General features: G+C 36.3%; 2 protein-coding genes across 3 annotated transcripts in view; one reads left to right on the top strand and one right to left on the bottom strand.

Moving 5' to 3' along the window:
• Positions 1–27500, bottom strand: part of LOC135203672 (tubulin alpha chain-like) — a 147333-nt gene that overhangs the window by 57062 nt on the left and 62771 nt on the right. The window contains exon 1 of one of the 2 annotated variants that reach the window (XM_064233559.1): positions 5234–5325. The exons of the other annotated variant lie outside the window; for it this stretch is intronic. Within the exon in view, the coding sequence (XP_064089629.1) occupies positions 5234–5254 (21 nt within the window). The 5' untranslated portion in view covers positions 5255–5325. Of the gene's footprint in view, positions 1–5233; positions 5326–27500 lie in introns of those variants that run through there. 2 annotated transcript variants of the gene reach the window in all.
• Positions 27273–27500, top strand: part of LOC135203242 (insulin-like growth factor-binding protein complex acid labile subunit) — a gene marked incomplete at its 3' end in the record, with an annotated part of 20227 nt that continues 19999 nt past the window's right edge. The window contains exon 1 of the mRNA XM_064233014.1: positions 27273–27500. This exon is cut by the window's right edge and continues 425 nt beyond it. Coding sequence (XP_064089084.1) covers positions 27467–27500 — 34 coding nt within the window.

Below are 27500 nucleotides of genomic sequence, written 5' to 3'. Positions count from 1 at the left end.
AGAGAGAGAGAGAGAGAGAGAAGGTACGTCTCTCCACCAACAAACGCGACTCCTCCAACGAAAACGAGCAGACAACCTTGAAACTAGAAACTGTCTGCGAACTGCATCGCAAATCTCCGATAGAAAAAGCAAGTCCAATTTCGTGACTATTGCATACTGCAATTGCATCCGCAGAAAAAAAAGATGAAAAGCCTTGGCATGCAACATCACCCTCAACTCTTTGACGTCTGAGCGAAGGCGGAAGATGGATGGATAGAGGGAGAGGAGGTGGGGGGAGGGGGGATTGTGTAAGATACAATTGTGATTTTGACTTTCAAAGCCTTCCTTGAAATCCTTAGAACGTCTGATCTCTCTCTCTCTCTCTCTCTCTCTCTCTCTCTCTCTCTCTCTCTCTCTCTCTCTATATATATATATATATATATATATTATATATATATATATATATATATATATATTATATATATATATGCACGCACACATCATGACATAACTTCTGAGTAGTGATTTATACTCTTCACGGCACTTAACCAATCATATACATAAATACGTAAATACACAAAAATTAAATAAACATAAAATAAACAAATTTAAGTCATATAATACAGCAGACACCGTAATCCAAAACATATCAAAAGAATGATATTGTGATATTACTGCTTCATCACAGAGATTACAGAGATTACATGAGAGTACACAATAATATTTCGATACACCACAATGCCGAAGGCTAACGAAGTGTAGTACTTCATTTTATGTAAATCTTTATCCTTATGGAAGCTTTTTGACATTATCGCCTCAATCTAGTTACAAACAACTATTCAAAGGCAAGTCGTGCCTTTATTTACTAGCTATTTTCAAATTGTATTTTGACATTAGCCTCCATTACTGGCCATGGGATCCTACAGGTTACTCTACGAGCAAGAGCCAGTGCTGGCATAAGGCCAGTTTAATCTCAAACAACATGAGAAGGCTATGTCGAGTTGGTTTTACTGAAAAATAAAAATTTTACAGTCTCAGATATTCATTGTTGATAAGATCTCGGGTTACGATGGAACTTGAATGCAATCGGATTGGTATCGCTGCCTCATATGTCAATCCAACCATCGGTGTTCATTTTAGTTTTGTGCACAAGAAAACTACCGAGATGACTTAGTCTGTCCGTCGGCACTTTACCTATCCGCTGTCTGATCTGACAAACTGGAGAGGCTATAGGGCTGCAAATAGGTATGCTGATCATCCACCCTCCAATCAGCAAACATACCAAATAGCAGCCCTCTTGCTTCAATAGCTTTTATTTTATCTAAGGCTACATTTAGCCATAAGCGTACGTCTGGCACCGCAGCAACACAAGCCACCACGACCTGGTGAGAATTTCATACAGCATTAAACGCTGTACAGAAAATTCGGTTGCGCTGAAGAAAAGTAGGCGCATTTTTTACTTAGTTTAATTATCTGAAAATCATCACTAATTTTCAAATGGTATCATTACGAACTGAAAATACAGTATCATTACGCTCTAGTAACAGTGTTCTATTCCAGCCTCAAAGTGTTCGCTTTCAGTGTTTTTGGTAATGGTATAAACTGCTTAGCTTTTAGCTTGTCCCACTGTTTAACATATTTATAGGTCATATAACACCTATTACTACTCAGTGCATCTACGGGGGTAAAAATCTTTCACCTTTCTTTTAAAAATGAAAACAAAGCAGGTAAAGTTAAATTTTTTCTCCTCACGTCATACTATGAAACTGGCGTGGTTATTGAAAACAGATTTAATAGTAAGTGAATCAATAACTTGTCCGTAATGACATTTTTTTACGTAGTTAATTAATATAAATAATGAAGAAAATCATATTTTTTCCTAGATGTGGTATGTCACGAAAAATACTGTAATTATATGTAAATATGAATTATAACTTAAGTTACCATAACTACGACGTAAGAAGCCACTAAAATTCAAGGGATTTCTGATATTAGGATTTATAAAGCTAATTTAATGCCGCAATAATCACTGGATCTAAATGCTACATTACTTCGATAAACACAATCATAAAAATCACTGTAATTACTGAATACGAAATTTAGAATATACATTTCGATACAATATAATGTAAGAACTACTGTTACTATGGTAGATTCACGTCAACCGTGCATCTGATGTCTACGTCCGTCCCTTACGGCGTTCCTGATTGGCTGTTGATAGGCCAATCACAGGGCTGGAAACTCTCAGTCTCTCGAGAGAGTTCACATGGGCAGGAAGTATGGTCCACCTTTCCTGAGGGATACATTTAAAAGACGTATCCCTAAGGAGAGATGAAACATACATCCTGCCTATGTGAACTCTTGAAAGAGACTGAGTTTCCAGCCCTGTGATCGGTTTATCAACAGTCAATCAGGAGCATCGTAAGGGACAGGCCTAGACATCAGATGCACGGGTGATATGAATCTACTACAGTAAATGCAAATTTTAACGCACGGGCCAAAAGAAATACAACACGAATTAGTGAACGTCCGGAAAAGCTATAGCTTAACTACCTTAATGCATAAACATTAGACACGATGGTAATTACCGACTGAAAGACTAAATAAGCAAAAAAAAAAAAAAAAAAAAAAAAATGCGCCAAAGAAACTTCGACACATGTTTTACGTGTTTTCTGTGCAGCGTATAATACTATATGAAACTCAGCCACGGCCCACGAAAATTTTAGACACAGCCCGGTAATGGTCTTCGTTGCTGGCACCGCTCCAGACGCACGATCAAGGCTAACCTGAACCTTCAATAAAATGAATGCTACCGAGGCTAGAGGGCTGCAATTTGTAATGGTTGACGACTGGAGGGTGGGTGCTCAACGTACCAATTTGCAGCCCTCTAGCCTCAGTAGATATTAAGATCGGAGGGCGGACGGACAGACAAATAGCCACCTCAATAGTTTTATAGAAAAAAAAAAAAACTTGAAAGAATAAATACCCATCCCCCACCCCCTAGCTTTCGATGATACCATCCTAACGTTTAAACGCTTTGTCCTTTAGTTCAGTCACGTTCTGTTGAGTGTTGCCGTAAACATTTACACAGCAGTGTCGTGAGGTTAACGAGATGCGTGACGAATTGACTGCGACCGCGGGAAGTCCGACACCAGTAGATGATTCTGAATGAATGAATCGGAAACCTTGCATATAAATAATATATATATATATATATATATATAATATATATATATATATATATATATATATATATATATATAGTATATATATATATATATATATACTATATATATAGTATATATAATATATATATATATATATATATATATAATATATTTCATTTCAGATCACTATTTCTTCGTTGTAATTATAAATGTGTATATCGCTTAGTTAGCAGATACCATTGGCTCATGTCCAACTTACTAATCTAAGGTTTCAAACTAAGTGGAGATCATCTTTAGACATTTTTATTATTATTATTATTATTATTATTATTATTATTATTATTATTATTATTATTATTATTATTATTATTATTCGCCAGCTTCGCGAAGATTTCCTAGTTATAGAAACACTTCGGAGGTTATATAAACTTTTATTACCACGATTTTTTTTAAGGAGCAAAATAATATTCCAATAACTGGAGACGACTTAATATACACACGTAAATTAATAAAACCATATATAATAAAAAAACAACTTTTACATTGATTCCTCAACTGCTGAACTATGATGGATTTCCAACGTACGAAAGTACGACACTACCATGATACGTGATTGTAATTAATATCATCATAAAGTACTATTTCCCTAATTTTAAGGCATATTCTTTCCCATGAAACATCAAAAGAAAAAGGTCATTCAAGATACCAGCGGAGAGAGAGAGAGAGAGAGAGAGAGAGAGAGAGAGAGAGAGAGAGAGAGAGAGAGAGAGAGAGAGAGCTGAAACGTGATCAACGTGAAAGCTGTCTTATGGAAAAAAATAAATGACTAGATAATCCGTGTTACTGACAAGCGCCTGTCGGCAACGACTGCAGTGACCAGGTGATTCGTTTTCAGAAGTTTATACAGTTTGTACGCTATATTTCTACCTGGTATATGCAAATGTACTTATATATGATAGATAGGATTTTCTGACAAGGAATACTCGTAGTCCCTAAAGATTCACCTAAACGCAAAATTCGTTGTTATAATGATTGAGTTTATACTTTTTGTACGCAATATTTTTACCGGGTATATGCAAATTGACTTAAATAATAGACAGGATTTTCTGACAAGATGATAATAATAATAATAATAATAATAATAATAATAATAATAATAATAATAATAATAATAATAATAATAATAATAATAATAATAATAATAATAATAAATACCACCCAGTCGAATTGGAGGACTGTGATAAACCAAAAAAAAAAAATAATAATATTCTTATTATTTTTATTATCATTATATCATGTACATAAGGAACAAGAAAACGGGCCATGAATTTGCCAAACACTGTGTGTGAGAGAGAGAGAGAGAGAGAGAGAGAGAGAGAGAGAGAGAGAGAGAGAGAGAGAGAGAGAGAGAATTTTCCAAGGTAACTCAACAACCAAACGCGTTTCAGAAACGTACAAGGTGAAAGATATAACAAGTAACAACCGCACTACGGCCGTATAAATAAGTTATTACCCGAGACTTATATCAATATCTTAACAGTTCCAATAATAGCTCTTTGCTCGTAGTGAATCGATATGCAATCCCGGTACTAGCATGGAGCGATGATCGATGCTGAGGCATGCAATTAACTGTATCAGGAGAGAGAGAGAGGAGAGAGAGAGAGAGAGAGAGAGAGAGAGAGAGAGAGAGAGAGACGATGCTTTCAAGTGCGTGTTCATATACACGCCTACATACGTACCCAAACGAAGCACCACTAACAAAATTACCATAACTACTGAAACCGCATAAAGGTATATAAGTAACACAGATAATAACGTATAGGTGGACGAGAGGGAAGCAATAACAGAAGAATGAAATTATGAATGGGTATAAACGAAAGTACAAAGTGAAATGAAGGCTTATAGTTAAGGCCGAAGAGAAAGTAAGTTTTATGAATGAAAACGTCCACTAGTGAATGAATTGCCATTTCGTAGATGTGTACTGTGCCTAAAAAATGTATACACAAGCGCTTCAATTAAAAATATCAATATCAAAACATTAAATCACAAATAACTAATAAAAAATTATACAAATGACACATAAATACCTCACGGTCACCAGAAGGCATGATAAACCCCACTAACACCCAAAAAAAAGGTGGGATTACTAAGGTGGGATTTCGAGACGTGAACTTGGCAGTTTCTTGCGCAATACTGAAAGCATTTGTCTCGGCATGAGACACTTGCACCCTCATGGGACGATCAGGTCACACCTGCGGTATTCTCACTTTTAATGAATTAGTCCTCATTATCGCTCGTTAATTCCGTAATGTGGTGGTTATTACTCTATTCATTCATTATTATTTCGTTCAGTTATTGAATTATCATACGTATTATGGTTAAAGCAAAGCCATGCTTATTGATTAATAGACCACTTGAGTACTCAGAGTTTAAACGGGATGTGTTTATATCGATCGCATGCTATTTTTTTACAGCCATCGATAAAAAAATCACTCAAGTGTGCATACATAACACACATATGTCATACACATATACGAATACATGAATCTACACCTGCCATAACCATTAGATGCATACAAAAAATGCCAATCTCCCACATTCACACATACAAGTGAGTCTGCCACATACTTGCACAAATATGCGTCTATCACACGCACATAAAGGCATACACACTTACACAGAAATAAGTGCTTCGGTCACGCCATTTTAATCGACTTGTATAAAACGAATTACAACGGAATTCCCAGAACGCTTTCGCTTTTAGCATCTGCATGCGGCAATCGACAATTTCAAAATATAAATTGTATAAGGGGGGAAAATCAAATGCAACGTTCCTTGCTGCTCTTATTTGCAATATTGAATAGTGCAGTCGCTCTGGGTCTTTCAGGATTAGAATTGCTTTTGTGATAATTCATTTCATAAATATAGAAATATTCAAGTGAAAAATTGTTGAGATGTGTGTGGTTGGTTGTTTGGTTGTTTGTTTAGAAATTTAAGCTGGCCTTGTGCCAGCACGGGATCTTGCATCACAGAGCCAGCCCCGTAATTCATAATTAGTATGAGATGTGAAGATGCTTTAGGATAATGCAATCTTTAATTTGGTGATCAATGAATGATGTGGTGAAGGTGCCGGTGGTGTGTGTAATATTTACACACACCACACAACACAACACACACACACACACACACCAATATACATATATATTAAATAATATTATTATTATAATTATTATATATATTAAAACTAAAGGGATGCAATCAAAATCAGGCGCTGACTCAAGGAAACCAGGCCAATCTATTGTAGTTTCTTTAATTCCAACGTTTCGTTAATAAACATTTATTACATCTGCGGGATCTGTCAATTAATTAAAATAATAAAATTCTAAAAACAATCTTAAATTTTCTTTTTTTAAAAATTTTAAAAAAAAATCGTAAAAAGACAAATTTTACTAAAAAATAAAAATATAATTACAAAAAATTATTAATTTAAAAGCCGAGACCCGTCGACCAACCTTAAGTTGAAGGGAAGGAAAGGAAACTGAATGACCAGGGAGCAACAAAAGAGGAGAGTCAGGAGACACGTTTAAACTTAGGTACAGTTGGATGGAGGAGTTTGGGTATTCAACTGGGGAACCAGCTGCTTAATGAGTAACGACTCCTTAAAATGGGTAGTTCTTTTGGGGGTTTGGTGTTTTGCCCTATGATTACAAAAAATCGTTCTTCTTTCGATTTGTGCTTTGCAGATTTTTTGCCACGGTTCCTGATAAATTTGAAATGTTCAGGGTTGGAGAAGCCTACTTCCTGTTCGGAATACTTGACTCCACGATGTTTGAATCGGATTTCTGACCCTCAGTAACCTCCTTTCGTAAGATCCCACCCCCATAAGTTCTCAGTTACACTTTGGGCAGGCAAGTATGACTTATATACTAACATTTGAGGTCCAAGGAGGGACTCAAATCGAATCTTTATTTTATTTTAAAGAAAAGAAAACCCAATTGTTAAAGGGGATTTTTTGGTATTAGTTTAAATACTTGACTGCCAACCCATAATGTTTTCCATAATCTTGGGGTTAAAAAACTTTTTCTGAAAGGAGTCATCATGTTTATAAATGGAAATTTTGCATTGATGCCTAACTTTGGGTACCGTGCATAAATTTGTTTTTAAGTATTGTTAAAAAAACTGCTTATTAAGAAAACTCCGAAGCCTCATTTATAAAATAGCTTTTTGAGGGAAGCAATTATTTTTTAAAATATTCCAATAGGTAATTTTAATTTCCTGATTGAATTAATGCCAGTTGGAATGTAATTGAAAAATGCCCCTATGTATAAGAAAGTTGACAATGAATTGGGGCTTAAAATTAAAAATTAAAAACATGAGCTGTTAATAATTAGATCCTAGACTCCTGTAAAAGTTTTTTCTTTCTAAAAAAAACAGAAGTGTTAACAAAAAGAACCATTCTCTCTATTGTAACAAGTAACATCTAAATAAGGCAGTTGACTATTTTCCTTTTCCTTCTTTCCACCACAAACTTAAATATTGGTTATGTTGGGAAAATTAACATAATGCTAAGAAAGGAAGGTAGAATATCAAGTTTCTCTTGAACAATGCGAATGTGTCATCCACATACCTCACGTCAAAAATAAAAAAGGGTTGAAACCTGACAATCATTATTAGATAAAAACTAATTTCCTGAACCTGATTCTGTTTTAAGCAAATTTTTAACCCGTCTCCATTTAAAAATCATGTTTTTAGAATTAAGTAGTGCAGGACACTGCCACTTGGTTTTTGATGGTAAAAACTTTTTAAAACAAAACAGAACGGTGTAGCCATGGGCTCTCCTCTGGGCCCGACAATTTGGCGAAATCATTTTCATGTCGGTCCTGGAGGAGCGCATGCTTGATGATTACCCTCTCAGGTTTCATAAAATATTTTTTATGTGTACATGCCAATTGTGGTCTGGTGGGGGATGCCCCAGAAGCCCAGGGCTATAGGTTTAATGGAACAGTGGAGGATGTTTGATAATTCCGGTATTTAATTGATACCTGGTGCGAGTTCAAGTATCAACCTGATGGATCATGATTTGTGTCAATCCATGTTCTCCCATTTACCCTTTGAAAACCCTCAACGGAAGACCGTGTGTGATGTTGCAAGCCCATAAGATTAAACACCCTGGGTTGTGTTCGGAATACGGTTTACCTCGCCAGTGATAAGAGTTAATTAAAGAACCATTTTTGGTTATAAAAAGGGTTTATGCGTTGGCAAACAGACTTTTGGCCTGGGTTCATCCATTGCATGTAAGGAGGACACCAAGATTTCGGTCCATGCGGGTTGTTATGTGGGTATAACGGTTGGAAATACCTGCTGTTTTTTCTTCCTTAATGAGGACGTAATTGGAACTGAGGGATATGGGAAATTATTGAAAAAGAGGGTGACGTCTTTGGCGGTTGCTAATGGTGATCAATTTACTGGGGAATTATGGGAGTGGGTAAATATCAAAAACCCACACTGATTGATACGGGGAAATTAACTGCCAGTTGCATGTTAAAAGAAATAAAATTTGGGGGCCACTGGGTGGTAATAATTTTGCGGTGAATGGTGAACAAATGGCGTTATGGGTGGTGATACTTGAATACTAATTTACTATGGATATTATTACTGATACTAACAATGGGGTTGATGTTAATGAAGAACCACGGGGTGGCTGATATTTAATGGGATCGTGGAAACAGGGAAGGTACTAATCACAAATATTAAATGTGTTTTTATTCAAGAGATGTTGTTTTTTAAATGCCAGGTTCAAAGACTATTGGTAAAAGTTCAAGTTTGAGGGAAGTGAGAAAACCTGCAGATGTGTTGGCAATAATTGAGGTTAGTGAGAAAACTAAGGGAGGGAATTAATTGCATAGCCATCATGTGAAACAGTGTATTTTATTCCCAAAACGCTGAGTGGGTTAACATGGATAAATAAAATGACTGAACTGAACACTTGATTACAGTTAGGAAATACCAAAGGAATATCATATGTGGTAGATCTCCAAGATTTGGAGTAATGGACAGTGGTTCAGTGGGCTATTGTAGAGGGGGAAAATCTGAAGTTTTCAGAGGCAGAAATGGCCAAATCAAGGAAGCGAATTATTTTAGAGGACATTTAGCTAATGTGGATTATAGTGAAGCATGTTGAAGCGTAAGCGAGCTCTGGGCAGATCTGGGGATTACAGTTAGCCCTTACAAGGTGATAAACTGGGATTGACCCTTAAATGTGTTAGAACATAAAGTGGTAAACTTAGAAGAATGGGCAAACAAAAACCTTATTTATATTCCTGCATTTACCTGCCAATACCTTTCAAAATTCAGAGAAACAGAGGTAGAGCTCTAAAGGAAAAAAAGGTCAAATAAATTGGGAAGAAAAAAGGAAATCATTAGGCCTAGTGTGTCTCCATACAACTTTCCTCTGTTAGCAGTGCCTAAAGAAGGACGGTTCTGTCCGTGTATGCGTCGATTTTAGACGTTTAAATGAAAAAAAAACAATCCTGACCGGTATCCAGTCGCATGCATATACCAGATCTTTTTGTAGGAATCGGGGGACATAATATTTATAGCTCAATTGATTTAGCGCAGGGTTTTCTGCAGGTCCCTCTTAGTCAGAGTAGTAAAGAATATACGGCTTTTTCAGTGCCCAAGGGACACTATGAATTTACGCTGATGCCGTTTGGTTTATCGGGCAGTCCAATGACTTTTACCAGGTTGGTGAACACAGTTTTGCACGGGTTATTGGGTAAAAATGTTTTTGTATATATGGATGACATATTAGTCGCAACAGACACGATCGTGCAACACCTGGAAGGGCTTAAGGAAGTACTTAGGAGGCTTAGATTAGCAGGGTTGAAAATTAAGCTAGCTAAGTGTTCCTTCTTGAAAAAGCAAATCACATATTTAGGCCATGTCATATCCAAGGAAGGGGTTAGAGCAAACGACGATAAAGTCAAAGCAATAGCGAATTTTCGCACCCTGAGATCAAAGAAAGAAATTAAGTCATTCCTAGGTATTGCCGGTTTCTTTCGTAGGTTTGTGAAAAGGTTTTCTAACATAGCAGCTCCTCTAACAGATATATTACGGGGAGACGTTCAATTTCAATGGGGGAAACCCCAGAGCAAGAGTTTTCAAAAACTTAGGATGTGTTAATGAATCCCCCAGTTCTGAAATTTCCAGATTTCAGCAAACCATTCACATTAGTGACTGATGCCAATCAGGAGGGTATAGGTGCTTGCCTTATGCAAAAGTTTGATGGGAAATTCAATCCCATAGCCTTTTATAAAAGGAAGTTTAGGACAAAGGGCAGCAATGAAAGATCAATGGCTACAATAGATAAAAAAGCCTTTGCAATAGTATCAAGTTTGGTTCATTTTAAAATGTTACTGATGGGGAATAAAGTAGAAGTCCTTACAGACTACAAGCCATTATTGGATCTTTTTAGTAAGCCTGATTTGTCGCCTAAAAGAGCTCGGTGGTTTCTAACTATCAGAGACTTCGATACAAAGCTCAATTATATAGAAGGCAAATTAAATGTAGTAGCTGAAGCCCTTATAAGTTTTTATGACACAGAAGGATTTCAACTTACGCTAGTCACAAGCGATTCTATACGATGGGATATGGGTCTCATAGAGCAAAGGCAGGATGAAGATGAAATTTTGGCAGACGCAAAAGCGTTTCTTAGAGGGGAATTAGTCAGGAAACATTATACGTTACCTTTTTCAGGTTTAGAGTTAGAGGGTGATCTATTGGTCAGGAAAATTAAATATAAATTGAGATCTAGTGAAAGTAAAGGAGACACGACACAGATCGTAATTCCGAAAGTCCTAATTCCAGTGGTTTTGGATATAGTACACTGCAGGTTCGGTACTCCACACTTGGGGATAGAAAAAACGTATAATGAGGTGTGCGCTAAATTTATTTGGAAAAACATGGGGAGAGATGTGCTTTTGTTTTTGAAAAACTGTACAGTATGCAATGCTTGCAACCTGCAAGGAGAGTTCCACAGTCTAGATATAAAGGGAAAGCGACAAAATAACAAATCGAGCATCATAAAAGATTTTAGGAACCTGTGGAAAAACAGTTCCATGACTGCAAACCTCCGACAAGGAAATGCAATTCACCCAGCAAAAGAGCTCCTCTCTCCAAAATTTACTTTCCAACCTCTCCCAAATTCTAATCATTTGTTTTCAATAACTATGTCCAAAATTGGGCAAAATTTAGTAAAAATCCACGCATAGCTTTTTGCGCAATCCTACGAACAAACCAAACCAAACCAAAGGTGTCATATCCTTATCAGTGATAATAATAATAATAATAATAATAATAATAATAATAATAATAATAATAATAATAACAGACTATTATTGCTATCATTATTTTCATACCAATTTCAGTTTTAAAATATAAGCTCAATTTGCCATACAGCGCAAACCGTTTGAACATTGCGCATGCCACTTTGAAATACGACCAACAAAAGGTATTTTTATTGATCCATTCTACGGAGTAGGAGACGAGACTCTTGACTGTTGACCCCGCCGGCTGCATGCGCGCGCGCGCGCGTGCGTCTGCGTGTCTCTCCCGTCAGTGCACGTGCTTCCACAGGTACGGTTGCGTGCAGCTGACAATTATCGCAAGCTCCGCCCCTCGAAGACGTTTGCAGCTGCTAAGGCGACTGTGGATTTTGCTTCTTTTCTCATACTGCCATTCTCAACTTCATCTTGATTGCTTGCGCATACATACATACATACATACATACATACATACATACATACATACTACATAAATTAAATGTCTTAAATTTTATATGCTACAAATTCCTGGCAGCACACTTACATCAAACGTAACCTGACACACAGCTAACGCCAGATAAATGTTCAAACAACAAAACAACCCGTTGCCTACAGGATTGTTATTAGAGATAAGCAAGCAAAGTTCATTTTCTTGCAAGCAATATCTCCTATAAAATAGAATGTCAGACTGTAAAACATGAAAAACCTACAGAGGAGAAATAACCATGCGATAAAACAAAGAGCAAATATATAAATGCATAAAAATACGATTCATACAGAATAAAGCCGTTTCGCAGTTTCAGAGCAGCCCTATAGTCCCTCTTCAGCCCAAGTACATCAACATCAGTTAACAATAACAAGATAAAGTTGGCTTTAGTGGAAAGCAAGACAACAGTTAACCTTCTTAGGGAATTAATCAAAGCTCAATCCCAGTGTGGGAAGATAGCAGAATCAGTGGCGTTTGCAAGTAAGACAGAAATATCACCTTAGAAGTTAAGCATTCATGAAAGCCGTTGATGAAGTGAGTGGGTTCTGCACTGAGCGTCCATCATTGATTCAAAATCACATGTATTACCCTGTTTCCGTTCCAGATTTTTGGAATATAAATAAAAGATAAGGGGATTCCGGACCATTAAGTGTTTTTCACACTACGAAGGTGCCACAAACTACTACTACTACTGCTGCTATATCGCCTACCAATAAAGGGGCATTTCTTCCCATCAAGGAACCCCACATCCCTTCACTAGGCGCTCGTCTGTATTGGGTACATTTAAAATGTACCCCAAACTACTGGTATTCATACTGTACAGTCTACAGACGTATTTAGCTGCCTGTACAGGAGCTCCTGAATCATGATAGATTTCATTAGAATCTTAAGTCATTGGCTGCAATAACTAGGTAATCCAAACTACTGATTGACTGACATGATGCAGACATCACAAGATGTGTCGGAGGGGGAGGTTCGACTCACTGCTCATAAGCCTTCCGTTTGTTTGTTTGTATGGTGCTTTTACGTTGCATGGAACCAGTGATCATTCAGCAACGGGTCCAACGGCTTTACGTGACTTCCAAACCACGTCGAGAGTGAATTTCTATCACCAGAAATACACACATCTCTGACACCCCTCAATGGAATGGCCGAGAATCAAACTCGCGACCACCGAGGTGGCAGGCCACGACCGAACCGATCATGCCACTGAGGCGCTATAAGCTTTCTAGTTAGGCGTGTGAAGCTGATTATGAGATGTTTTCATCACTTACAGTATGAATACGACAATATCTGCTGCCTTTTCAATCTCGAGAGAGACTCCCTGTTTGGGAAAGTGGCTAAATGTAATAATACATATATATTATTATTATATAATATAAATGGTTATCAGCATTTACTGGGGTTAAGAAAAAGGGCGTGGGCCTAGCAACCTCATCCCAAAGGAATAAATGGCTTGAAAAAACACCAAAAAAAGTAACCAAATTCAAACATTACTCAAACTCGTCGCAGAATGAAAAAAATATGGCGCGAGTTGCCAAGAGTCAAGTTTCCCAATGGTTGTTGAATTTCTCGCATGACGAGAGAGAGAGAGAGAGAGAGAGAGAGAGAGAGAGAGGTGCTATTCGAGTATACCAAGAACCGGTTGCTGATTCATTGACAAACCACAAAGGAAGACACGCACAGTTCGTGGCATCAATTCCGTGTTTTCCCTTTTAAGTTCATTACTCCTGTTCCTCACTGCTCAATATTTATCATCTTTCATTGTTCATTTACCTTTTTATCACTTTTGCACTTATATTTTACCGCATCTTTACTTGTCTATTGACTACGAAAATACAAAGTTCCTTAAAATTTCATATTAATTCGACTTTCATTTTTTTTTAAATTCAAGTTTTAATGTATTTATAATATAGAATATATGTTACTTATTAAGTCTTATCTTATAATTAACGCCCTGCACTTCATTAAGAAACCATTTCAACTTTTAATCTTAACAAATAACTTCTTATGTTTTCATATCTATTCACGTACCCAAAATTCAGTGGAGCAGGAGGGAGAATTTCTGAAATGGTTTCGTGTTCATTTTTACCAAAATCTTTTTTGTACACCTAATTTACGCGTTATTAAGGCACAGATAATACAAGAAATAGCTTAGAGTAGTAGCATAATATCAATAATAATGATAGAATACTTAACTGTCACTATATTATTATTATTATTATTATTATTATTATTATTATTATTATTATTATTATTATTATTATTTTAAGAGTTTAACCAGATCACGAGCCACGAATCTGAACTCTAACTAGGGTGTTAATTGGAGAAATAAATGTTAAAGAAGTTGGACAGCTAGGTGATACGAAACCCACGAGAACCTATTTATCTAAAGTAAAAGGCAGAAAGTAATACAACTGGGACAGAAAGAACGTTGTAAAAAAACTTTCAGTGTTACCAACGTCGAGTGGCGCAGTTATCCTCAGATCCCTAAACCACGTAAAAATACAATTATCTATTATTTTCGTTTTAAAGACATAATAGTGTAATTCAGTAAAGCTCCTGATGATAAATAAATAAGGGCAACATTTCATGCTGACTCATTCGAAAGTAACAATACGCCTTTTGTGGGGCTCATAGTGTTCATCCAGTAATAGAACCAACTTTTTTTTTTCTTTCTTTTTTTGTGGGGGGGGGGGGGCGGTTGACAAATACTCATCAAATGTACTACTAATAAATAAAGATTAACGGAAGTAGCAATTAGTCGTAAAGAACCATTAATGGAACTAGCAGCTAGTTGTCAAAAAGTTAAGTTTTAAAACTGAGCAGCATTACTTCCTTGGGTATTAACAAACTTGATAAATAGCTCCCTAAAGACTTATACAAAACGACGATAATTGTTCAGCTATAATGTACTTGATTCCCTTTACATATTCCAGGTCTGTCTTTACAGTCTAAGCATGATGCATGAAACAACACAGAAACAGAAACAAAAATTAAGAACAGGATTAGCAGCGAATAAGAGGCCAACGATGAGGACTAAATAAGAAACAATATGTTCCCTACATATTTAGACATACATACACAGTAGAATCTACTGGTCATTTTTACCAGATACATATGAAATCGTAATAACCACAATGCTCTCTTGACTTCTCAAATTCTTTGCTCTTCTTTGGATACACTTATCACTACAAAGCCTTGAGCTCCAACTTCAAATAAATTTGAAGAAATCATGATGTCCGGTAGCGGGAAACGACCCAGCGATACCATAATCACGACGAGGTCGCCTTATGGTGGTCAGGTCGGCAAGGTGACCTCGTGGTGATTATGGTATCGCGGGTTCGTTTCCCGCTACCGGACATCATGATTTCTTCAAATTCCTTTGAAATTGGATCTCGAGGCTTTGTAGTGACAAGCGTATCCAAAGAAGAGCAAAGAATTTGAGATGTCAAGAGGGCATTGTGGCTATTACATTTCATATATATATATATATATATATATATATATATATATATATATATATATATATATATATATATATATACCAGAGGCAGACAGCAAGATGTTTTCTGAAGTAAATGCAGTCCTGGGTGGATGGAGTGCATATTTTGACAATCTACTAAAGGTGGAGGATAGAGGAGAGGAAGAAATTACTGTTGTACCAAGAGTTTAACGGGTTAGTATCAAGTTGAAAGCGCTTGTATAAGCGACTGTTGAGAAGTGAGAAGATAAGAAGAAATTATGATAGAAGGCTGATGGGGGAGGTATAGTGTGGGTTCACACAAGGAAGGGAGTGGATCAAGAGATTGCTGTATAGGCCTAACAGTTATGAGAGACTTTCAAAGTCAAGGGAATTTGGCTAGCAGCCCTAGTTAGTTGGCATTCATTAACTTTCAAAAAGACTTATGATAGATTCAATATATATTCAATATCTATGTGTGTGTGTATTACATTAGGTTCCAGAAAAAACATTATGAACCTTGTGTCGACACTCAAACATGAAATTATGTCGACACTCAAATATGATATAATTTTTCATGGTTTGTCTTCGAAACTTTCAATACATTAGTTTTCAATCACATGCCCATTTTCTATGTGCAACCATTTAAGGTGAACTACATTATCATCTTCACTTCATTTTTAAACATCGAAAACCACATGTACATTGTACTAACGATCTGCCATTTATTTATTCATCAAAAACTGAAACAGGTAAACTAAAATTATGACGTACACATTTAACTGTATATTACTTATGCCGAGTGGAAGGAACACATGAAATAATCATAAAATAATTAAACAATGCAATTTCACTTTCATCTTTCACATATTTTGTCCCAGCAAGCATAGTACTTCTCTGTTTCGGTAATCCCACATAAGCCTTCGCCATGGCTTCTTGTCTTTTCTTTCTTTCTTAACGCATACGATAACTATGAGTATTAAACTGTCCACACCACGGGCCTTCATATTAAAGAACATATTTTAAATAAACTATTACGATGACTAGGTCCTATATCTTTAGAGTTTAGGCAGGATAACTTAAGTATAAACTTCGAGAAATTAAAAATATATTCATTACAGAAGACCTACTTATCTAAGAAAATGTTCAACCATCGATTTAAAATATAAGGTTGCCATCTAATGAAGTCAGTGATGATCCATAAAAGGTTCTCAAAAGAACATACGAGCGATATAGATATATAGATAAGACAGATATAATATAGGTGTGTGTGTGTGTAAATGGAAAAAACAATTTTATGTTATTTTCTACCAATCTACTATAACCATCTGAATAAAAAAAAAAAACACTGTCCAAATACTTAATACCCACACACACACACACACACACACAAGGTTTTTTGCCACGAAGGAAAAAAATGAAAATCGAGATAGCCAAGCACCTTTCGGTCTGTTCGACCCTTTACTCAGGCACAACTGATCTTACAGAGGAAAAACATAGACAAGGTAGGCTTAATATCCAAACTGACACTACAAGATTAGCAATAAGGTCTATTTCACTAATCTACAGAAACGAGGAAACGCCAGAGGGCAGCCACACCTTGGAGGATACACACGCGGTCAACAGATGATTCATCCAGAAAACAATACATTTTTTGGGAAAAAAAAGGCATATACACTTATTATCATGAAATTTACCAAAATTTTCCCCAAAAAAATTATTAATGAAAAGACGAAAAAAAAAATATATAAGAATATTGAGCAAGAGAGGGAGAGAGAACATCGAGCAAAAGAGAGAGAGAGAGAGAGAGAGAGAGAGAGAGAGAGAGAGAGAGAGAGAGAGAGAGAAATAATAACTATATACATGTGGGACTAATTTATTAGTAGTTCATTATTTTAAGGTCCTTCATAAACATTTTACATACGGGTCCAAATGGTACATTACCGGAGTAAGATTTAGGTTGTTTTTATTAGTGATTTGTATAATTGCTGATTCCAGTAAATTTCTTGAAACATAATCATTAGATCTAGCAATTACAGAGGTATCACCCCAATTAATACAATGAGATTTTTCACTCAGATGGATAAACAGTGCATTTGAAGTCTGGGCTGTTCTAACTGAATACATATGCTGCTTAATACGTACACATAAATTTTTACTTGGCTGACCAACGTAAAACGATGGGCAATCCTTACAAGGAATTTTGTAAATGATGTTGTTATTTGTTACGGGACTATTCTTAGCATATCTTCAATGGTATTGTTATAAGAGAACACTACATTAACATTAAACGACTTGAATATTGATTTTATGGTGTCAAATCCACGAAAGTAAGGTAAGCTAAGTACATTTTTAGGCATTTCTTTTTCATTAATAGCAACACTATAAAAATTTTTGTGAGCTTTTTGATAACATAAATCAATTAAATGAGGTGGGTAGCTGGTATCGTTTCCTATCTTTTTTATGTATTCTATTTCTTGGTCAAGATATTGTGGACTCGTGATACGCAAAGCACGTAGGAACATAGAAGAAAAAATTTAAATTTTAATATTAAGATGGTGGCCAGAATGAAAATGTACATATGTTAAATTATTTGTGGGTTTTCTATAAATACTGAATTTACATTGGAAAGATTCTCTATGTATTAATACTTCTAGGAAAGGGATGACATTGTTATTTTCAATTTCAACAATGAATTTTTTGGATGGCACTAAATTATTCAATTTAAACAATAAATCATTTACATCGATACCAACAGGTAAGACTACTAAGATGTCATCTACATATCTGTACCATTTTAAGGGGACAAGTGTGATATTCGGGAGGTGTCTTTCAAAAAATTCCATATATAAGTTTGAAAGGAGAGGTGATAAAGGGATACCCATGGCCATACCAAATATTTGTTGGTAATATTTTTCATTAAAAATAAATCTGCAATCACAAATACATAACTTAATGAAATTATGTGACTAATGGACATAGGCAATTCATGCAGTACAAGTTCATTACTTAAATATTCTAGCACAGAGTCAATAGGGGACTTTTGTAAACAAGGAACATACATCAAAACTGACAAAGATATCGCTAGGGTTTAGTACAATGTTATTTAAATTAGTCCCACATGTATATAGTTATTATTTCTCTCTCTCTCTCTCTCTCTCTCTCTCTCTCTCTCTCTCGTCTTCCTCTCTCTCTCATCTCTCTCTCTTGCTCGATATATGGTTTTTTTTTTTTTCGTCTTTTCATTAATAATTTTTTTGGGGAACTTTTTTTTTTGTAAATTTCTTGATAATAAGTTGTATATGCCTCCTTTTTTTTCAAAATGTATTGTTTTTCTGGATGAATCATCTGTTGACCGAGTGTGTATCCTCCAAGGTGTGGCTGCCCTCAGGCGTTTCCTCTTTTCTGTAGAGTGAAATAGACCTTATTGCTAATCTTGTAGTGTCAGTTTGGATATTAAGCCTACCTTGACTCTTGGAGGAATAATGGGATCATTATTCCTCCAAGCCTTGACTATGTTTTTCCTCTGTAAGATCAGTTGTGCCTGAGTAAAGGGTCGAACTAGACCGAAAGTGCTTGGCTATCTCGATTTTCTTTCTTTCCTTCGTGGCAAAAACCTTTATATATATATATATATATATATATATATATATATATATATATATATATATATATATATATGAATAACTTGATCACGAAGTATATAAAACGTGATGCTATGTATAGATAAAGGTTTTTTTATCCACGAAGGAAAAAAAATGAAAAAGCGATAGCCAAGTACTTTCGGTCCTATTCGGACCCTTTACTGAGTAAAGGGTCCGAATAGGACCGAAAGTACTCGGCTAACTCGCTTTTTCATTTTTTTCCTTCGTGGCAAAAAACGTTTATATATATATATATATATATATATATAATATATATATATATATATATACATACATACATACATATGAATACATACATATATAACTAAAGGGAACAAAGCTCTAAAACACTAGCTCTGTGAACCAGAGAAAAAAAACTAGACAGAAGGTAACACGTATTTTAAGGAAACCAAACTAACAATGAATTTTATGCAAACAATAAACCACCTTTTAAAACAATGCAGCCAAACAAAGGAGTGAAAAGTGGTTTATTTTTTCTTAATACGCAGACTAAACGGGTTGTTATAACCCATTACTGAACTTCGACCCTAATGCGAACGAAAATAATTAAGAAACATGACCGTAAATTTTTAGTCTGTCATCTCCGGCGGTGTTACGAATGTTGATAATATGTATGTTATAGTAAATATCTGAAATCGGGGATTTCAGGAAATCCCTAGGGAGTATGAGATGACCAATTCGCTTAAGAAGATTTTATCTCCGAGGGCTAGTACTAGACACGGCGAAACAGTGTAGACGAATCAGTTTAGCCATGCTTGGTACTATAGTAGATTCCCATCAACCATGCATTTGATGTCTAGGCCAGTCCCTTACGACGCTCCTGATTGGCTATGCAATCAGGAGCGTCGTAAGGGACTGGCCTAGACATCAAATGCACGGTTCAAGTGAATCTACTATAGTACTAGACACGGCGAAACAGTGTAGATGAATCACTGTTTAGCCATGCTTAGTACTAGCCCTCGGTTATCAAATCTTCCTAAGCGAACTGGTCCTTTCACATATTCCCTAGGGATTTCCTGAAATCCCTGATTTCACATACTTACTGTAACATGTATAAGGCAATGTAAAATGACACGATCACATTATAAAAGGCCAAACAACCCTATAATTCAATTATCTTGACCTATTTCACACATTCTTCACCTGATGACTGAATTAGGCGAAGTGTCTACCCAACGTTTCCAGCCTCATCATTATTCGCGTTTGACTTCATTCATCTGGGCTCATTTGAAATTTAAGTTTGTTTGTTTGTATGGTGTTTTTACATTGCATGGAACCAGTGGTTATTCAGCAACGGGACCAACTGCTGTACGTGACTTCCGAACCACGTCGAGAGTGAACTTTTATCATCAGAAATACACATCTCTCACCCCCTCTGTGGAATTTCCGAGAATCGAACTCGCGGCCACCGAGGTGGCAGGCAAAGACCATACCAACCACGCCACTGAGGCGCATGGACTCAATAGAACTTTTTAGTTTTCTTTAAAAGAAAACTATTGAGATGATATTTTGTCTGTCCGTCCGCCCTCAGATCTTAAAAACTACCGAGGCTAGAGGGTTGCAAATTGGTAAGTTGATCATCCACCCTCCAAACATGAAACATACTAACTGCAGTCCTCTAGCCTCAGTAGTTTTTATTTTATTGGTTAAAGACAACCATGATCGTGCGCCTGGCACCGCTACAAGTGCCAACAACTCAGGCCACCACCGGACTGTGGGTGAAAGGTTCATGGGCCGTGGCTGACAGTTTCATACCGCATTCTACGCTGTACAGATTTTTTTTTCTTTTTTTTTTTGTAGGGGTAGCAAGTAAGGTAGTAAAATGGGCGCTAAGGTGCATATCCACACAGCAGTAAAACATGTCACCAACAAGTCGCCAACTTGTCCAAAACATATCCCAGACAGGAGATTGAATACAAGTCAACGACATTTTGAAGTTGTAGCCATTTCAAAGTCGCTACTCCTTTCGAAAGACGTAGAAATACCATCAGCCAGTTTTTGCGCAGTTAACATTTCACAATCATTTCACAATCAATAAATCCTACTTCTTTTATGAACCAAACGTCTGTATATACACAAACAGACAAATAAATATATATATATATATATATATATATATATATATATATATATATATATATATATATTATATTATACCTATATATATATATATATATATAATATATACCTATATATATACCCTATATCCCTAATATATATATATATATACCTATTATATATATATATATATTATATATAATATATATATATATATAATATATATAATATATATATATATATATATATATATAATATATATATTGTAATTAATCTCAGCACATATTTTCTTGCAAGAGAACTTTATTTGCACAAATCTTATATTCCAACCAAGCACAATTTACCCTACTTGCGAAATATGAGCCTAGACTACGAACTTGTTCAGAAACCTCGTAAATACCTCGCCTGTATCATGAATTTCCCGTCGCAAAGTACGCATCACTTGGCAAAATCATTCACCTCTTTGCAAAATTGTGGAAGTTTTTAATTGCAAATTTTGCATGGGCGTTTAAAAAAATAGCTTGAACTAGCATCTAGGGAGACTATTTCGCCGAAATCTTATCAAATGCAAGTAAGTAACATCTATGATCTCTACAGAGTTCTGTACTCAATGAAATCCATGTTATTAATATTCAGTGACGTCGTCAGGAAATTGGAAACGATCATCCGTTTTAAAAAAATCTAAAATTACTGAAGGTGCAATGAAGAATCCTTTCAATAATTTCATCCTCATAAATGTATATTAAGAAATAATCCGATTAACAGATAGTTGCAACATCCATAACAACAGACGACAACAAAAACTAACATATAATAATTATGTAACGTAACTTCCATGCTTAACAAACATCCAATATGGCTGTTAGGTAACGCATCCCAATGGATGTATATTTAATCGTTTCTGTCCACTATCATTTCTACCAAAATAATTTAACAATTATCATTTCTACCAAAATAATTTAACAGCTTGTATCATTCAGGGCCACAACTGTAGTCCACAATATTCTTAAGACAAGCCTTGGCCTTTCAAGCATATACGAGTGACACATTCTTCCACGTCTTGTGAGTCAAAGGATTAAAGGCCAATATTCGACCTTTGACATTTCCTTACAATGGTATTAACAGAAGGGTCTAATGTGAATATTTTTTCCTAAGGAGAACGAGAGAGAGAGAGAGAGAGAGAGAGAGAGAGAGAGAGAGAGAGATAGAGAGGAGAGAGCGAGAGAGAGAAGAGGAGAAGAAAGAGAGGAGAGAGAGAGAATGTAAATAAAAACCAATTCTTTTAAATTACATTGTAAAACCCACAAAACCACGGTTTCTATCCCTTGCATAATCGCGAAGTAAGATGTTAACAAAGGGGGATGAAGCATTCGACCTTGAATTATTTAGTGAGAAGCTTAAGGGCGGGAGAACTAGTTTCCTAGTTAACCTTGAAGCTTTTTATTTTTTTTTTATTTGGTACCTCCAGAATGGCTATACGTAAATACTTTGAACTAGTGTGCATGTACATCTACCTATCAACGTGTCCTCACACTACCTTTAAACTATTTGCGTAGTTGTAGGTGAATCAATAACTAATTAGAAATAAATTATCACTACTGAACTTGTGTGTGCACAGTGCTCTGCATACCACAAGAACAGCCACTCTGAATATTATTATGATAAGAACGCTCATAAAATTATTCTTTTCAATATCATACTTATATAACATTCTTTTACTTAATCACATGATTATCATCTTAACAGTTTGCTTTAGTTATAAGGCGGCGATCTGTCCAGAGCTAGAAACACATATACCACTAAATACTGCCATTAACGCCACTTGATTCCAATGACGTAAATATACATCATTACCAATCCCTGGTGTTCCCCTTGACTTCTTATAAGAAGCTCTGGAAGAGGACTTTTCAGTTAAACCATGGCCACCTATATAGGTGACCGTGGTTAAACCCGGGTCCTTGGGCTACCCTGGGAAGAGGGGTCTCTCTGCCAGACAAAGGACCCAAAGCTACCTCCGGAATCCCCTTGAGGTCTGTCTCCAATATTAAATACTATTTACTTTTTATACTGAAAAAAAGGGGTACTCAAACGGGCCTGATCGGAGGGCATGCATATCATCGGGCTCATATAACGGGCAAACCAGCGAAATGGCCGTGCCCGAGTTATGCGAAATCACCAATCGTTGTCCGGTGATCGGAGGCAAGTACTGCACGTACGACAATTCCAGACTTACGTTAAAAACTGAAATTAATTGAATATACAATTTAGGTCAAAGGTCAAGCACTGGGACATATGAGGTCATTCAGCACTGAAACATAAATTGACAGTAAACAGGTCTGAACGGTGTAAAGGAGGAAAACCTCACAGTTGCAAGATTAATCAACTGTTGGAATAGGGTGGAAAGTAAGATGGAAAAAAGAGAATATAAAAGGAGGTATAGTAAAAGGAACGAAAGGGGTTGCAGCTAGGGGCCGAAGGCAGACTGCAAAGAACCTTAATTAATGCCTACAGTGCACCGCATGAGGTGCCTTACCTTATGGATCGGGACAAGGGTGGACCTAATGTTGCCACTTTGTTATGTAAAATGGGACTCGCATTTAACTACTTCCACTGTTTTGATTCATTTATTAGCTGAGAAAATGCTGCTAACGACTTCATTTCTTCCATTCTTTTAGAATCATTATTTAACGAAGATAATTAAGCTTGCGCGTCAACGACTGTAGTCTCACTAATGAGAAAAAGTTGAATATACAGATTAGTTTTCAATTAATATCTGCAAATTTCCCTTGACTTCATCTTGAGCCATTCCTTCACTCCACTTTTATCGATGACCTTGATAAGATACCGATATTTATGCAACTGAGAATTGCCGTCATATCTTTTACGTTATTAGGGCCTTTAAGGTTACCCTGAAGTTCTCTGCAGACGTCAATAGAGTGCAGAATAGAATATAGAATTAAGACCAAAGGCCAGGAGCTAGGACCTATGAGGTCATTCAGCGCTGAAACGGAAATTGACTCTGAAAAGGTTCGAAAGGTGTAACAGGACGAAAAGCTCGCACTTGCACTATGAAACAGTTGTTGGGAGAGGGTGAAAAGTAAGATGGAAGAGAGACATATGAACGAAGGTATAGTAAAAGGAATGAAAGCAGTTGCAGCTAGGGGCCGAAGGGACGCATCATAGACCCTTAAGTAATGTCTAAAGTGTGCCGCATGAGGAGCACCGACGGCACTAACCCCACTACGGGTCTGGAAAGTCAGGGAAAATCTTGAGGTTTAGGAAAGTGACCACTGACTTTGACGTCTTCGGAATCCAAACGGGTTAGGAAAGCCATCATTCTAACAATAAACTCTCGCCCCTCAGAAAATATACAGTACACACGAATAGCTGAGCAGATAAACAAGCATGTGAACACATGAACAGATAATGCTAGGTATGCATGCATGTATATGCATATTCAACGCCAAAAGTTCAAAATGGTATCGCCCTACACACCTTCATTCTATCTAAGCATACGGTGAATTTATTACCCCATAAGCTATCTATGTTACACGAGTAATTATATGGATACACAATTCATATTATTATTATTATTATTATTATTATTATTATTATTATTATTATTATTATTATTATTATTATTATTATTATTATTATTAAAGTGAAACAATACCTATAATACAAATCATAGGCCAGTAAGTATAATATTTAAAATAAAATAAAAATCAGAGTACATAAAATAACAAAGTAACAACTTAAGCTGTACCAGCAATTGCAGTCAGATAATGGCATTCATGCACAGATGTCAGAGAATTAAAAAAAATCGGGTTTATAAATATTACAACGGGAAAGTGGACCTCATGTAACAGTATCTGAAGGTCAAGACATAATAGTAAATATATAACGCCGTCTACAAGATCCGACAGAACATTTTCTCCGATAAATTGACGTCATGAATGGCCTCTTAATCTGGAGCTAAAGAGGACAAGCTATTACCTAAAAAAAATTTAATAAATAAATATCATAATAAAGAGGACACACAGAAGCAGGGGGAGAATTCTAAATCTAGGCAATTCAGAAATTCCCGCGCTTCATACAGCACATCCGAGAGGTGGCAGGCTGTCGGGTGTTATGGGTATGCCTGATATATTTGCATTCAAATTTGAATCTATTGTTGTTTTATTGTTTTATAGTAAATTGTTCCAGTAAGCTGTTGGAATATAGAATGGAATACAGTTAAGGCCAAAGACCAAGCACTGGTAACTATGAGGTCGTTCATCGCTGGAAAGGACACAGAGTAGGTACGTTTGAAAGGTGTAACAGGAAGATAACCTCGAAGCAGTTGCACTTTGAAATATTTGTTAGGAGATGGTGGAGAAGCACGAGGGAAGTAAAATAATATGAATGGAGGTGCAGTAAAAGGAACGAAAAGGGTCACTGCACAGAACTTTTAGTAATGCCTACAGTGCACACGCTGAGGTGCAGTGACGGCACTACCCCACTACGGGGAGGAAGCTGTTTAAACTGTGCGGCCTTTGGGTTCACGTGGAATCTGAACCACATCAGGAAAAAAATCAAAATACAGAAACTGTGAAATATGATCTAATGACAGAATATAATTTAATACAACTCCAAGTTATGACGTCAAAGGAAATACGTTCGCATCCGAGAGAAAGAGAGAGAGAGAGAAAGGTTAGGCAGTTGAAAAAAAATTACAACTGCACATCTTGTTACAAGGATTAGGATGTCTCAAATAGGGTGTCTCAAAGACTTGTTAGTCCATCCGAGGAGACATCGTGTGCTCACTTATCTCTAGGAGCAGGTTTTACTGTGCATTCACAGTGCCCTAATGATTTTGTCAAGCTTTCTACTAATTTCTTCCACGCCGTTACTGTTTACAACGTCTGGTGGCAGTTTATTCCAAGTGTCACATATCTTGTATGTAAAGAAGTTCCCGCAATGGAATATAGACTTTAGGACTTGTATTGTCGTTTTTGGCCATTTTAAAACAATGCGTCCTTTTGTGTAATCTGACGTTCTCCAGAGAGAGAGAGAGAGAGAGAGAGAGAGAGAGAGAGAGAGATAAATGAGGAAGAGGAAGACAGGAAATGGGCGCAGCAGACGATGGGCGGGGTCGACATCAACACTTGTCCTTGAGCCGAATATCCCGTTAGGCTGAACCCGGACTCACTCACTGCTCCTTCAATCCAATTTACCTAATAATAATGATAGTTCCTAGTCGTGTTCCTATAATATTCCATAGGTTTTCTGATTAACGTTTTATAGGATACAATGCCTTTGATATTTTAAGTTTTTTTCACAGAAAAACTAATCCTTTCCCGTTAATCTATATGCTGCAATTTCTCCTCAATACTGATTTTACGGTATGTCTGTATTGTAACAGGACGTTATTTAACCACACAAATGCTGGTTTAATAAAGCATTTTCCCCGCTAGGGATTAGTGCAGTCAGTGCAACACCTTTCATTTTTTTTAATGTACCTCGGCCTTTGGTCTAAACTCTACATTCCATTCCATTCAAATAAAGCTTAGTGAACACATTAAGAACATAACCAATTCATTTTTTTACATTTATTCTGTCAACATCAAATAGACCGGATCACTTTCTCGGAGCATTGAAGTCACTTTCATTTCGGTAACAAAGTGAGTTTCTCATACAAAAATTACCATTTATTTTTTTTATTGTCTCATAGTTCACGCCGTTTGGATATGTCACATAACGCTTATTCCTTTGGTACATCAAATTAATTTCAGGTAAATGAATAACTTGATCACCTTCTCCGCTCACCATTATCAGTTGATTGCTCAAAGAAATGGCTGCTCTACATAGGAGCGAAATTTGCGTTAGAAGCCTCGTGAATTTCACCCGTACAGCATCTGGCTTCAGAGATTATAGAGTCGAGTTGACGATTCGCTATATTTTTGGCGTAAATCTAAAGCTTCGTACACGACAAATCACAGGCTTCTTTGGCGCGTTCTCGGATTTAGAGCGCACATTTGACAAATGTTTTACTCAAAACTCATTTTGACACTTGAATTTAATTATGTAATCATAAAGAATAAACAAAAATTAAATTAACCGGCAACTCGGTTACTTTCACCTGTGAGTAAATGCTAGTCTCAGTTGCGCAGTGAACGTCTTGCGAGGTGTCTGTGTAGTGCCTTAGACTACGTACTGAAAACCTCCAAACAAAAGCTTTTAACGTAGTTTTATAACGAAGTGTTGCTAAAAATGAATCCTCAATCGACTTAGGTATCGTATTGGTGAATGATATAGTGTGTTACATCATTTTGAAAGCATTCGAAATGCCAAGGTCAGACTCGACCCCGTGGAAGGAAA

This window comes from Macrobrachium nipponense, chromosome 36, assembly GCF_015104395.2.
Source record: "Macrobrachium nipponense isolate FS-2020 chromosome 36, ASM1510439v2, whole genome shotgun sequence".
Taxonomy (NCBI): domain Eukaryota; kingdom Metazoa; phylum Arthropoda; class Malacostraca; order Decapoda; family Palaemonidae; genus Macrobrachium; species Macrobrachium nipponense.
This window is presented reverse-complemented; position numbering and strand designations above follow the sequence as displayed.